We start from the raw sequence: 15,988 nt of genomic DNA on the forward strand, positions 1-15,988 counted from the left end.
CAATAGCCAAATTATGGAAAGAGCCTAAATGTCCATCGACTGATGAATGGATAAAGAAGATGTGGTTTGTATATACAATGGAATACTACTTGGCAATGAGAAAGAATGAAATCATGCCATTTGCAGCAATGTGGGTGGAACTGGAAGGTATTCTACGGAGTGAAATAAGTCAGAGAAGGACAGATATCATATGTTTTTACTCATATGTGGATCTTGAGAAACTTAACAGAAGACCATGGGGGAAGGGAAGGGGAACAGAGAGGGAGGGAGGCAAACCATAAGAGACTCTTAAATACAGAGAACTGAGGGTGGATGGGGGTGGGGGGCGGGGGAGAGGGGAAAGTGGGTGATAGGCATTGGGGAGGCCACTTGGGATGAGCACTGGGTGTTGCATGTAAGCCAATTTGACAATAAACTATATTAAAAAAATAGAAATGGATATCTGGAACATATTCCATTTGTAAATTTCATTGCCCTTTAAGTAAGCATGTGTGTCTTCTAATGTGTCTATGAAACTCTGCGATGCAGTTTAAAAGCCTTGGACTAAACCTTACCCTTTAGACATTCACCAGTATCTCCACTATTTGACAGAACTCACTCTGAAGGTTTGGAAAAAATAAGAAATTCCCCGAAAGTATGGTTCTTCTTCTGCTAAGACATGCCAGACGCTAAGGCATGTCGTCCATCCTAACAAAAGTCGTAAATCACAATTATGTTTTCTGTGTTCACTGAAGCACTCATCACTGTCTTCCTTTTCATCATTAAATCAGGCAGGTAAAAAAAGTAAAGCATTAACTCACAAACATGGAAAGGAGAACAAAATTACTAATTCTTGCTTCCAACCAGTTATGCAGCATTAGGCAAATTATTTCATTCTATCTGTGCCTCGGTTCCTCAGCTATGAAATGGGGACAATAACAGTCTGACTACAATGTTCTGTTTCTTTTAATGATGATTAAAAAAATTAAAATATATGAATCTTTTTAGAAAATGCTGGCGCATAAAGGCAAGACTATCATCATTAATCATCGTTGGCTGGTCAGAAGTAAAACCAACATTATTACCACTATTTCCATTCGCTCTGCTAAGGTTAGGTTGGCCACTCTGGCTCAGGCAGAGACCACAGGACATGGGTCCTATCCCATGCTATGATGGGGAGATGGCACAAGCCTTACCTTCATCACCTCATTGTGTAAGCCCTGCACAGCAATGTGAAGAGGAGCCATCATGTTGCTGTTTCGGAGGTTTGGGTTGGCTCCTTTGCCAAGAAGAAACTTAACACTTTCAACCTGGTTTTTTTCTGTGGCCCAGTGCAGAGGGGTATTTCCATAATCATCCATCACATTCAGCACTAGAAAAAGACCCCAAAGTAAGGATTAGATTTTGCTTGGACTATATCCAACACCTACTGATGCCTATTCACTTCAAAGCTCAGCGCCAAGTGCTACTAACACAGGCTTCACCTTCTGTATAATAAAATGAAGGGGTGGGCTCAGTCAGTTAAGCATCCAAGTCTTGATTTTGGCTCAGGTCATTATCTTGCAGTTCAGGAGTTTGAGCCCCGCATCGGGCACCATGCTGACAGTACAGGGCCTGCTTGGGATTCTGTCTCCCTCTCTCTCTGCCCCTCCCCTGCTCACTTGCTCTCTCTCAAAATAAACATTAAAAAATTGTTAATTAAAGTATTGCTTCAGTTCTTAAGACACATCTAATGGACACCTGAATATACAGCAGATATGCTGACGTATGGCATGGACTTCGTCAAATGAGTTAGATGTCTGTCTGCAGCATCCGTAAGAAATAGATTCTCCTACTGCTACAAGCTTTTATCTGTGGTATGAATTTGGGGATAGTTATAAAATATTGAGCTCACCTAAAAACAGAAACTATATGCCAGGAACTCTACTAAGTTTTATACAATCCTTATTGCACCCAACCCTTTAAGGGCCCACAAGGAACCATGAACATTTTTCAGAAAGATAAAGAAAAATGAGCCTTGGAGAGTTTCAAAACCTTGCCAACATTACATAGCTAGTACAGAGTTCTACAAACTGCCTTACCTCTTTGAACCTCAGTGTTAGTATATTCAAATTTGGTAAGAGGGAAGGAAGAAGAAAAGGAAGAGAGAGGGGAAGGGAGGAAAGAAAGGGGAAAGAAAAAATTTTAAATAGATATATTTCACAATGTTTGGGGGAAAAGAGTATCAAATCATGTCTTCGAAGATCTTAGTAGAGTTATTTGGCCCATAGCAATGGTTCAAAAAATGTTAATGAGAAAAAAAGACATATCACTAATAAACTAGAAGACTGGAATTAGGGCCTGTGCTCCCAATGCCATATGTGGTTCCCACTTATTTCTAGGATACAACATATTGTACTATTTACCCTGTGGGCTCAGCCTAAGAATATGCCCTTTCATACCACAATGTCTTACATCTGTTCTAAAATAGACTTGACTATATGCTTTTTAATTAGTGGCAAAATATTCTTATGTCTGAGGCGTGAGGAAAGTATTCAGTCACAAATATTATTTGAGGACCATCTGGAACCATGCTGCAGCCACATTTCACATTTTTTCTTTTTCTTTTTAAATGTTCGTTTATTTATTTATGTATTTATTGAGAAAGAGACAGAGAGAGAGGGAGAAGGAATGTGGGGGATGGGGCAGAGAGAGAAAGAGAGAGAGAGAATCCCAAACAGGCTTCATGCCCAGTGCAGAGCTCAATGTGGGGCTTGATCCCACAACCACGGGATCATGACCTGAGCTGAAATCAAGAAGTAGATGCTCAACCAACTGAGCCACCCAGGTGTCCACCCTTCATTTTGCTCCTTTTAGAATGTATCTTTCCATTCTTTTCACTCACCCAAGTACCTCATTCTCAGCAACACAAGTGTGCACGCACACACACACGCCCTCTCCCTCATACTCGTACACATTATTTGATCATTTTGATTGATCAGGACACTCAAGTATTTCATTCAGCCCCAACTTAAATAGGGGCTTAAAATTATAAATTCCCGTTCATTAAATAACTTGAATTTGACTTTTATCTCCATCACTTTCCAGAAATCATTTTTACAAAGGTCACTGAGGCCTTTTAATATAAGGATTATTGGGATCTTACTTCTATTTGATCTCTTTGATACAGTATTTCTCATTACTCATCTATCCAAAAACTCTTCTCTTGGCTTGTGTACCATTAATATCTTATCCATCACATCTCACCATCCTCTTGTTGGTTTTTCTTCTGCCATCTGATCCTCGGTATTTGTGCTCTACCCTTAGCTACCTTTGCGGGCAATTTCATGGCCTCCTAAAGGATCTCCATGCACTTCCACAGCCTCATTGGCCCTTTGGGGGCAGCTCCCTTCCTTCTAGAGTTCTAGTCTACTAGAACACTAGCTATTAATCTACTAATCTACTGGACATTTTCAAGTAGCTGTCCTCTGGGCCTTTCAGACTCAGTATGACCAAACCAAATTCACTATTCCTCACATCTTACTCTGAGTTTTCTTCTGTTATTTTTTTTTAACGTTTATTTTTGAGAGGGAGAGAGAGAAAGAGACACAGTGCGAATGGGGGAGGAGCAGAGACAGAGGGAGACACAGAATCTGAAGCAGTCTCCAGGCTCCAAGCCATCAGCACAGAGCCCAACACGGGGCTTGAACCTGTGAACTGCGAGATGACCTGAGCCGAAGTTGTATGCTCAAGAGACTGAGCCACCCAGGAGCCCCTGTTTTTTTTCATATGCCTTCTTTTCTGGATGGCTATACTATCAGCCTCATCTCCTATATTAGGAATCTCAAAGTCAGTTCAACCGTTTGCCACTTTCTCTTCACGTCAAATCTCTTATCAAGCACTGTCTGCTCTCCATGCAAAAGAGCTCTTGGTTCTTTTTTTTCCCTATTCCAATCTCAAAACCCTGGTGGACTCTCACCTTTTCTTTGCTACTAAGATAGCTTTCTCATTGGGCTTCCACTTCCAATCTATCTTCTACAATATTGATAGAATCATCTTATATAATGAAGGTCTTATCATAACATCTCACTGCTTAAATCTCTGTGGCATCCCCCTTCCTTGTTACAGTTGAGTTTCTCCAACAAGATGGTGTATGCACAAGGCTGAACTAGGGGACGACGTTCCATCTTCTTGGAGTCTCAATTTTATTTAATGATATGAAATTTAAGTGCAGAATGACCTCAATGGAAATAATAGAGAAGAATACATAAAATGCATCTGAAGGAAATCTGTTCATGTTGTACAGCATCCCAGATATCTGTACCATCCTTTGCAGTATTTCAGTGGAAATATAGATTCTTTTTTTGAGAGGGAGAGGGGGAGGGGGAGGGGGAGGGGGAGGGAGAATCTCAAGCAGGCTCCACATTCAGCATGGACCTCAGTGGAAACATTTGAGGAACACTGGCCCAAAGGGCAAACCACACTCCTGAGTAAGATATTCAGGTCCCTTATAATCTGGAACTAATATGCCCTTCAAAATTACTTCATACCACTCTTTCTAATGAATCTAACGGATGATGGACTTATGTAGCACTTATTATAACATTTCATCACCTTCAAAAGAGGAGTCATTGATGATCATCCCCATCAGCTGCACTTGACCTTCTTCTGCAGCATGGTGCAGAGGGGATGCATTCACATCATCATATTTGCTTAACTTCTTTCGTTTCTTCATCAAGTTGTTAAATCTACATGTACTTCCTTCAAAAACCACCTGGAAGGATACAAAAAATTGTTACCTCCAACAAGTATATATAAAACTCAATACAGATTAACTGTTAAACGGTTACTATCATCCAAAACTATTTACCATGCTTATGATAAAATATTTTTTAAAGAACACAAAATGCACACAGACATATAGAAGGTACAAGTAAATGCTTGAAAAGTTTTGAAGTAATTGTAAGGGATATGATCTAAGAAATACTAAGTATAGTGAAAATACAGAGAAGTTTTCTTTGTCAGGTGAAAATGTACTTAAATTAAAGCATGGGGGATTTTGGTTAGATAAAAAGATTTTCATGAATGCAAGGATCAAAGTCATGTAACTTACGTGGTCAGTACCCTAAAACAACTGCCCACTCACTGCCCTGGGATTAAGTAATTCCTCCACTTCTGACTACTGGAATCCTGCACCAGGCCAATTCAGGTCAGGTTCACCTCCTCATTGTTCTCTGCACACTGGAAATGCCAGCATTTCTGTGCACTTACTTAGGACCAGATGTCAGGACACTGAGAAGTGACACAATTTGCCCAAAGGCATGCTAAATGGCAAAGTGAGAACTTGAACCGGAGACGCATGGAATATATATTTTGGCTGACTGGCGAATGTTGGAGAAACCAACATACAGTAGAAAGTAAAGCCGAGGTAAAAACCATCATCACAGAATGAACTCTGATACAGTAAATGCTTTAATCATAAGCCATAAGAACAGACTTTGTAGAGTAAGCTCAGTAAGCTTTTGGCACAGTTGATGTTGTCACTGGCCTATAAAAGTGTAACTCCAAGCACACGCTCACTTCCACTGATGTCAAGGGAGGAGTGTGAGCTTTTATGAATACCTGTTTTTAACACTCTTTTCTTCCTGTTTTTTAAATTCTTTATTATGATCGGACTGAGGATGATTTATCATAATCATACTTCTTCCTTGTAAAGTTTGTGGGGACAGTGTTGACATTCTGCTTTTGATTCTCACAAGATATGAAAAATTCCCAAACAGAACCTTTTCTAGAAAATCTCATGGCCTAAACAGACTAAGGTAACTAAAAACTAACCTTCAAAAATAATTTTATTTGATGTTATTAGTGTTACTCTGGCAAACAAAATTTTTTAAAAGCCTTCATGTGATAAACTTGTTTCTATTATCCTGCCTTGCATTATTTAAATTTTCATAAATACTTCAGATCAAAAAGTATATTCCATTTTTCTAAAAGTTAATTAATGGATCCTCTCTTACGATCTGTATTAGCTGACAATCTAGTTCCCTATTCAACTACTGGAGAATTCTTAGTATCGGTTTTATACAGAAAATTAAGAATTTTCAAAATAATTATACTCATTTATAAATTATACTTCAATTGAGTGATGAGAATTATTCAAAGTTGCTTCTAGAATTCCCCCTTATATTTGAAAGTGAGTACTAGGTATGATCCACAAATATGAATGACATACCTTATTCTATCGCTAACATTTTTATATTGCTGACATAGGATGGTATTGATTACAAACCAATTTGGAGACACTGGAAATTGCACTGAATTAGGTATTTTGATATTTGCTTGCCAAAGCCAAATTGCAGATTTTGACCCCAAAATAAGGCTGTAGCCAAACCCTGGCATGTCCCTGAACGGTGTACAAGTGTTCTACTGCAGAAGCTAACCTCTTCTAGCCCCATGCTGTGAGTGTTCATGGGGGACTTAGCGAGAGTTAAACCAGGCTGTCTACCAGAGTGAAGCGTGCCCTTCTCTCTCTTCTTGTTTCCAATCCAATGCCCTCCTTAATTCTCCCTCCTCCTTGAGGCCTTCATGAAAAATACAAGATGCTATTCTCTAGCCTGGTCTTGCTTTGTCTCTCAAAAGTGCCCAATAACAGGCCACAGGACATATGGGGACATTACAGCACTGACAGTTGCTGGAATGTGTGCCATGGATTCCCTTTTCCTCCATTTTTAAAAAATTTCCGATACAGTAAATATTGGTGGCTCTAACCCCAAAACAAGCATTCTTTGGAATCTTCAATTTGAAGTTTAAAGGGATTCTAAGACAAAAAAAAAAAAAAACAGTTTGAAAAACACTCGTTAGTTCTTTCCTCACACTGTCTGTACTGAATGTGTACCACACATTTGGATACTTATTTTCTGATACTTTCTACATGTAAATAAGTATGCCAGAAAGAGACAGTGAAGGAAGGAAATAAGACCCAGAGCTCTTACAGAGCAGCAGGTGGGGCCAAATGGACCATTATACGCTGCAGAATTTCCCTCAGACTACCTTTTTAAAAAGCAATGTGGAAAATTAATGGAACCTCATTCCATTGCTATGGTAATATATGTACTAAAATTATTTCTCAATGGCCCTTTCAGCTTTGCAAATATGTGACCAAATAAGACATTTGTCTGATTTTTTTCTGAAGATATTTCTTAATATTTCATTACATGAACCAAAAGCAAAACATTTTATAAGATAATAGTCCTAGAAACCACTGTAGAATAAGTACTTCCTGAGAATGCTGAAACCTTCTTCAAACAGATGATCCAGGTACTTGCTTTAATTCTGTCTTTAGCTATGACTAGTCACATTTGACACACATGAAATAAAATGAAGTGTTAAAGTACTTATTTTATTTTATTGAGAGAGAGAGAGCAGTGGAGAGGGGGAGAAAGAATCTTAAGCAGGGTCCACGCTCAGTGGAGCCCAACGTGGGGCTCAATCCCCTAACCCAGGGATCATGACGTGAGCTGAAATCAAGAGTCAGGTGCTCAATCAACTGAGCCACCCAGGTGTGCTGTACCTAATGCATTTTAAAACATAGTTAATACACATGGAGCATATTAGCATTCACTCATCAAATGTCAGGCTGAAATAAATAAAACAAAATCCCTTAAAATTTTGAACTTTGGGTTTTGCTCTGTTATCATGAAATAGTCCCAGAGAAATAAATCACTTTTCCAGGACAGTCCTTTAAATACATTGTATCACTTTTCAACTACTAAATTCTATGTAAGCTACACATAATTTTAGTGGATGAAGGATAGAATAGCATCCAACCATTTCCAAATTTACAGATTCAGTTATAAATTTAAAATGCATTTCTTACAGAAATAAGCGAATTCTCAATGTCTCACCCAGCAAAGGCAGGGTTTGTCTAATTCCATTTGGAAGTATTTTAGCCACTGAATGTGATGTTCTTCCAGTGATAATAAAGGGATTACACTGCCCACCCCACGGTGCCAGAAAGAACAATTCACAGGTCTGCTCAGCGATGTGCAGTCAACACAAACCCAATTACACACTCTGAGAACAAGTACTAAGTTCAGACACTCACAAAGTACTGCTGAATTCACAATGACAAAAGAGCATCTAAGTACTTTATATAAGCTCATCAGATGTGCTCAACAGTCTGAATTCAGTACATGATATGTTAAGGCAGGCTTTGAAGAGACTGCTTAAAGAACATTCTGAAAGTAAGCCAAGGAGGTCATTTAGAGAAAATTATTATACATTCAATATAGTTTTTTATGGTCACAGAGTTACTTCAGATTCTCTTGATTTCTGAACTATATGACTAGCTATGGAACATGATGGACTAGATCACTTTTAAAGAAGTTAATTCTAAGCCCTTTAAAATAGAGATATCAAATACATTTGTTCCAGGTTGCCTCAGTGAAATACATACAAGCAGTAATGGAGTAAAAAAGAGGGAACCTAGGTGAAAGACTGTAGCAAATGAAGGATCAAATGCTAATGTATTAATTCTCTTGAAAGAAAGTCATGAAGGGGCGCCTGGGTGGCTCAGTCGGTTAAGTGGCCGACTTCGGCTCAGGTCATGATCTCGTGGTCCGTGAGTTCGAGCCCCGCGTCGGGCTCTGTGCTGACAGCTCGGAGCCTGGAGCCTGTTTCGGATTCTGTGTCTCCCTCTCTCTGACCCTCCCCCGTTCATGCTCTGTCTCTCTCTGTCTCAAAAATAAATAAACGTTAAAAAAAATACAAATAAAAAAATAAAAAAAAGAAAGAAAGTCATGAAAAAAAGCTAAAAGCATCAGATGGTTCTTTTCCCACATTTCTCATCTTGTAAAGTTTCTCCCATCCTTTGATTTTGTTAGTATTCCTGAAATAGTGGGTCTAGGCTGGAGAAAATATACACCATATCTTTTTAATAAGGAAATCCTTAGAGTAAGAACTCTCCACAGTATTATACGTACTTATTTGTAATTAGTCTCACCACTGACATTTCTACAGAATGATCTGGAATTATTGTACATAATAAAATACATAAATCCCTCAAACTACAAGCTCTATTGTGGCTTCTAAAAGTCTCAAATAACCTAAATGGCTCCACTTGACTTAGGCAATAAAACTAAAGACAGTTAAATAAAAACCATGAAGAAAATGAAGTTTGAGACTTTGTGCTGCAGAAAACCTCCGGTAAATATCTAAGACAAAACCACATTGGTAAGTGAAGGATCTCGGATGCGATTTTTGAAATGTAAAATTTTCTTCCATTCCATAATATTAATTCCGAAGACATTATCCTAGTGCTTGAAATCAACTGGAGAGCTCAGGTCTTTGGGTTAACCCAATAGATGCCGGTTAATACTCTAATACTAAGGAGGAGGAAAAAAGTGTTTAATCTGGAGGTGCAAACAGAGTCACCTTGGGAAGTCTGGTTTGTCAGTTTATGTGACTTACTACACGTGCCTGACTTACATGATTGGCAGCAGTGCCAATCTGGTGATTTCAATCAAAATTAAAGCTCTTGGGGCACCTGTGTGGCTCAGTCGGTTAAGCGTCTGACTTCCAGCTCAGGTCATGCCTTTGAGCCGCTTGTGCTGACAGCTCAGAGCCTGGCGCCTGCTTCGAATTGTGTCTCCCCGCCTCTCTCTGCCCCTGCCCGTCTTGCACGGTCTGTCTCTCTCTCTCTCAAAAATAAACTTTTTTTTTTTTTTTTTTAATTAAAGCTCTTGATCCTGCTGGGACTTTTACATACATGCATATTCACTAAATGTACTGACAAAAGAAACTGCATCTACCTGTGATGCAAAACAAAAACCCTGTCCACTCTTGCTGGACCAATGAATGATAAACTCATACAAGAGACTACTATAAAGCTGCAGAATAAGAGTGAAGTACACCTCCAGGTGCTGAACTTTAAAGTATTCTAAAATATAACATAGTAAGTCACGGGCGTGTATTCGTGCAACCCGCGTCTCCCTCCCTGTGCGCTCTGGAAAATACACAAGGAACTGTTAACATGGATTCCACCGTGGAAAGGGATTCCAGGTGGGGCACGGGAGACACACTTGGGACGTTTTAACGCTTAAAAAGAGACCCTTCTTCCCGCCGACCACGTGAAGACAGCCAGGGGCGGGTTTGCAGAGCCCCCAACAGCCTCGGCGCTCAGACTGCGCCCTGCCTCTCTGGAGGTCAGGGTGTCCCGGGAACCGTGCAAACAACAGAAACCCGTCCTAGCCCTCGGGGTCTCGCGAAGACCACCTACCCTGCGTCCAACGGCCTCCTCTTTCACAGTCCTTCCCGAAGCCCCCACTCCCTGGAGGAACTGCCAGTCCCGCCATTTTCGGTACTTTGGGGTCAGTCCCCGAAGCCGCAGGTGCCCGCCGGTGAGCAAAGGCGGGCCGCGCAAACCAGCGGACAAACACAAAGGACCCGGCAGGCTGCGGGGGCGCCTGGCTAACGCGCCCCTCGGGGCCCCCAGTGCACCGCACACACGCCCTGAAACCCACCCGCCCACCTCGCGGCGCTCGGCGCCCTCGGGTCCCGGGGCAGCCGGCTGGGAAACCTTGAACGAAGGAGCGCAGAGTTCAGCAGAGCCGCCCCCGCCCGTGCTCCGGACCCGTCCCCACCGCCCAGCGCCTAGGGTACCTTCAGCGAGTCCTTGCGGCCGTCCATGCCGTTCTCCACGCCCTGGTAGACGGCGCCCTGGGGCTCCTGCTTACCCCCAGGGCTCAGCATCTTCCTCAGGCTGCGCCTCATCGACCGCACCCCGTCGCCACCTGCGCCAGCTGCTCCCCACGTGCGCGAGCACCTGCGGCGAGAGATTGTGGGGAGGCGGCCGGAGGCCGAGAGAACTTCTGGAAGGGGTTCTTCGGCCCCGGGGCCGCTTGCAGCGCAGGAAGCAGGAGGGACACCGGGAAGAGGCAGGGACACAGACCTCTTGTCCGCGCGCGGCGAAGGGGTGGCCGCGCCGAGACTGTCCCCCGCTCGTCGCTTCGGGCCCAGAGCACGCACTACTCGCCTGTCCGACCTGCGACCGCGGCAACGCACCCCCTAAGTCATGGTGTCAGGCCAGTGTGGATCCAAGGAATCTGGAATCTTTTATAATAAAAACAGTAAGAACCGCCCACCCGCACAACCGGGGAGAGGGGCGGGGGAAGGAAGGGAGGCGGGGGGTGGGGGGGGGTGGGGGGGTGATAGTTGAGAATGAGAGAATAACTGGGTACATTGGGAAGATTTTTAATTTTTAGGATGCCCCCCCCCCAAAGCTTCTGAGGTTGTGTTTCTCATTTCATTTTAGAAGTCTAGCTCTTTGACTTGGAAATAAGGTTTTTAGAAAAGCGTCTCTTTCCAAAAAAAAAAAATAAATAAAAAATAAAAATGAGGGACTAAATCCTAGCACCGGTTTGAGCAACTAGATCAGGTCTCTTAGCACCTCAGGTTCCTTTTCCTGTGGATGGCAATGCTTATCTCATGATTTGGTGTTTCACAATGGCTGAAAAAGTTACTTGTTAGGTTAAAGGTAAATCCTATCGACTCCTGTGGGCTGTTTACCCTCAGCTTTGTTTGAAAGGTTTATCTTCACGGGCCTGCACTGCATTTGTTAATTAATCAAGGGCATGGGTGTAAATTGTGGGGTGGTAGGGTCTCCTCTCAATTGCAGAGGCCACTTCTCTTAATGTTCATTCAGTGGAGCCTCTGAAACTGTTGCAGTGATGTTTATAGCCTACAAGGTTAGAAAGAAAAACAAAAAACTTCTTTCCAAAACTGATTAGCTTTGCACAGGCCAGCACTTAGCTTTGGCGGTCTCTTGTCTGGACAATCTGTGTGCTCCTTTAAGGCCCTTGATTGTCATATTCACCTGTGGGAATCTCCAGCACCTGTCGCACGTGGCTCCAGGACCTGGCCATAGATCCTACACTAAATAAAGATTTGTGGACTACTTGGCATAGGGGCCACATTGGGTTGAACTTAAGGGCAGGTAACCTAGCATGGTGATATTCTGGAACTACGAAGCCCTCGCCCTCAGTCTATCAAGAGATATTGCAAGTTGTTATCAATTTCACCTGTGAAGTGGAATGCTTTAGGGTAATATTGAAGTTCTCACCATGTATCAGTTTGCCATTTACCAGTTGATGGACATTGGATTGTTTCTAATTTTTGTCTATTGTAAATAATGCTGCTATGAAATTGTTCATGCATATCTTTTTTGTGGACATGTAAATTTTCATTTCTCTTGGTTAAATACCTAGTAGTGAATTGCTGGGTCATATAAGTTCGGCTTTGTATGAAATTTCCAAACTGTTTTTCCACAGTGGCTATGCCATTTTACGTGCCCACGAGCACAGTGTGAGGTTTCCAGTTTCTCCATATCCTCACCAAATCTTGGTATCAGCAGTCTTTTTTATTTTAATCAGTCTAGTGTGTATAGAGTGGTATCTCCTTGTGGCTTTAATTGGCATTTCCCTAATGACTAATGATGTTGTCTGTGTTTTTCATTCCTCATTAGCCGCTCATATGTCTTAACGGAGTGCTTATTACTTACTTTGCTTTTTTAAATTGAGTTGTCTTCTGAGTATTGAGTTGTAATAGTTCTTTATTCTGGATACAAGTTTTGTATCGGATAAATGATCCACAAATATTTTCTCAGAGTCTGTGGCTTTTCTTTATTGTCTTATTGGTGTCTTCTGAAAAGCAAAACTTTTAATGTTGATAAAAAGTCTAATTTGTTAGTATAGATTATGCTTTGGGTTTCATATAAAGCAATTTTTGCCTATGTTAAGGTTAAAAAGAAGGCTTATGGTTTTGGTCTCTTACGCAGATTCATTTTGAGTTACTTTTTGCATATGGTGTGAGGTAGAGGTCTAAGTTTACTTTTATTGCATATGGATATTCAAATGTTACCATTTGTTAAAAAAACAACTACGCTTTCTTCATAATTGCCTTGGAACCTTCATCAAAAATCAATTGGCCATAAAATATGGGTTTGTTTCTGGACTTAGTATTCTATCCCACTCATCAGTAGGTAGGTCTCTGTGTAAGTAAGTCAGTACCACACAGTCTTGATTTTGTAGCTTCCTGGTAATTTGGAAATCAGATAGTATAAATCTTCCAAATTGGTTCTTTTTCCAATTAACTGTAATAACTTTTTTTCTGGATTTCTTAGAAATTTATACATATAAGATCGTATTTTTTGCTGTAAGGACAGTTGGCTTCTTTCATTCCGAACTGTATGTCTTTAACTTTTTTTTCTCCACTGTCATGCACTGGCTAGAAGTTCTAGGACATTGTTGAAGTCCAGAGAGTGGACATCTTGCCTTTTTCCCAGTCTTAGGGGAAATGTATTCCCCTTCACCACTGAGTATGATGTTAAATTAGAGTTTTCTTGGTTACCTATTAGCAGATTGAGGAACATATCTTCCATGATTACTTTAAGAGTTTTTAATCATGAGAGGGTGTTAAATTTTGGCTGATGCTTTCTCTATAACTATTGAGGCGATTATGTGCTTTTCCTCATTTATTCTTTTACGTTGATTGATTTTCTAATGTTAAATCAACTTTTTTTTTTTGATGTTTATTCACCCTTGAAAGACAGAGAGACAGAGCATGAGAGAAGCAGAGAGAGCGAGACCCAGAATCTGAAGCAGGTTCCAGGCTCTGAGCTGTCAACACAGAGTCTGATGTGGGGCTCGAACTCACAGACTAGACCGTGAGATCGTGACCTGAGCTGAAGTCGGATGTTTCACCTACTGCGTCACCCAGGCACCCCAAATCAACCTTCTATATGTTGCTGAATTCAGTTTGCTAATCTTTTGTTAAAGATTTTGGTGTTTATATCCATGAAGAGTATTGGTCTTTAGTTTTTCTTTTGTCTAATGTCTCTGTATGGCTTTGGTAGCAGTGTAAATAGTGGCCTCACTGATAGGGTTGAGAAATGTTCCCTTCTATTTTCTGAAGTTGTATATATAGTATTGGTATTATTTCTTTCTAAAATGCCTGATAGAAGTCACCAGTACAGCCTGGTGAATTGGGTTGTCTGGGCTTTTGGCTTTTTTCTGGGAATATATTTAATTACCAATTCACTTTTATAGATCTTTTCTGAACTTATATTTTTCTTCAGTAAATTTAGGTAATTTGTGCCTTTCAAGAAATTTGTTGCCTATTTATTGACATAGAGTTATTCATAAGATTCCCTTACAATCCTTTAAATTCTTTTAGGGTCTATAACAGTGTCCTTTCTTTCATTCCTGATTTTGGTAATTTGTGTCATCCCTCTTCCTGAGCTAGTAGTTTATCAGGTTTCTTGATATCAAAGAACCAATTTTTAATTTTATTGGTTTTCTCCATTGTTTTTCTACTTTAGGTTTCATTGTTTTCAGTGTTTCTTCTCTCTCATTTTTCTTTCTAGTTATTTTGGGTTTCATTTTTCTTTCCAGTCTTTTTCTTCCTAGTTATTTTGGGTTTTATTTACTCTACTTTCTCTACATCCCTGGTGTGTAACCTTAGGTTATTGATTTTAGATCTTCCTCCTAACATAAGCATTTAAAGCTACGTGATGCTTTCTAAACATTGCATTAATGGCATCTCATAAACTCTGATTTGTTGTGTTTTCATTTGTAGTTTCCTCTTTTACTCACAGGTTATTTTTGGGAGTATAATGTTTAATTTCCAACTATGTGGGGTTTCCCCACATTTCTTTCAGTTGTTGAATTCTAGTCCAATCTGGTTGTGGTCAAGGAACACACTTTTTATGATTTTGATCTGTCTAAATTCAAATATAGACTTGTTCAAACATGTTTTATGGCTGCCATGTGGTCTATCCTGGAGATTGTTACTTAAAAGAATGAGTATTTTGCTCTGATTTGGTCAAGTTTCTGAATATGTTATTAGATCCAGTTAATACTGTTGTTCAAGTCTTCTATATTCTTAGTGGTTTTCTATCCTTCTATTAGTTACTGAGAGGGGAGTATTAGAATTTTCAATTATAACTTAAATTGTCTATTCTCTGAATTCTGTTCAGGATGTACTTCATTTTGGGGGAGGGAGCCTGTGTTCTTAGATGCATACGTATTTATAGTTGTCACTTCTATATTTTTCCTTTATTGTAATGAGATTTCTTTGTATTTAGTAGTATTTCTTGTTTAAAGTCTATTTCAAGTCTATTTTGTCTGAGATCATTACTCCAGATATCTTATATTTGCTTCTTCCATGGCAAATCTTTTTCCATTCTTTTACTTTTAACCTGTTTGTGCTAAACAGTTAAAGACTGTGTCTTCAAAGTGCATTTCTATATATAGCATAGAGTTAGATATTACTCTTTGATCTGGCTTGATGTCTCTGCCTTTTAATTAGTGTTTAGTCATTGACATTTAATGTAATTGTTGCTGTGATACTGCTGTTTTGATATTTGTTTTTCATGTCTCATGTCTTTCTGCCATGTTCCTTCTTTACTGCCTTCTTTTGTGTTCAACAATTCTTTTAGCAAACCATTCTCATTTATTGGTAGGTTTTTGTTTTTTAAACATTGTTTTAAGTTTATTTTGAGGGGGGCAGGACAGGGAGAGTAGGGGAGGGGCAGAGAGAGAGGGAGAGAGAGAATCCCAAGAGGCTTCATGCTGTCAGCACAGAGCCTGCTGCAAGGCTCAATCTCAGAAACCGTGAGATCATGACCTGAGCCAAAATCAAGAGCTTAATCAATTCAGTTACCCAGGCGCACCTGTTAGTAGGTTTTTAAAATAAGTTATTTTTTTATGTTACGCACTCCAAAGTCCCAGGACTCATTTCTTCCTGTAGATTTTGAGTTACTATCTGGTGTCATTTCTTTTCAATCTCAAGGACTTTCTTTAATATTTTTGGTAAGGCAGGTCTGCTTGAAAACTGCTGGATGGAGAACTTTTGTTTTGACAGGTGTGTTTTTAAGGACTTTGAATATTATTATACTGCCTTCTGACTTCCACTGTTTCTGATGAGAAGTCATCATAATATGATATTGTTGTTACTCAAACTTAAGGTTTTTGTT

General features: G+C 40.2%; 1 protein-coding gene across 1 annotated transcript in view; it reads right to left on the reverse strand.

Annotated features, from left to right (window-relative positions):
• The window catches only part of TRPA1 (transient receptor potential cation channel subfamily A member 1), a 55,257-nt gene extending 44,529 nt beyond the window's left edge, over positions 1–10,728 (reverse strand). The window contains exons 1-3 of the mRNA XM_042973547.1: positions 10,618–10,728; positions 4,573–4,732; positions 1,176–1,351 (exon numbers count right to left, since the gene is read on the reverse strand). Coding sequence (XP_042829481.1) covers positions 1,176–1,351; positions 4,573–4,732; positions 10,618–10,728 — 447 coding nt within the window. The remainder of the gene's footprint in view (positions 1–1,175; positions 1,352–4,572; positions 4,733–10,617) is intronic.
• Between the last annotated feature and the right edge of the window lie 5,260 nt (positions 10,729–15,988).

Source organism: Panthera tigris, chromosome F2, assembly GCF_018350195.1.
Source record: "Panthera tigris isolate Pti1 chromosome F2, P.tigris_Pti1_mat1.1, whole genome shotgun sequence".
NCBI classification, from domain to species: domain Eukaryota; kingdom Metazoa; phylum Chordata; class Mammalia; order Carnivora; family Felidae; genus Panthera; species Panthera tigris.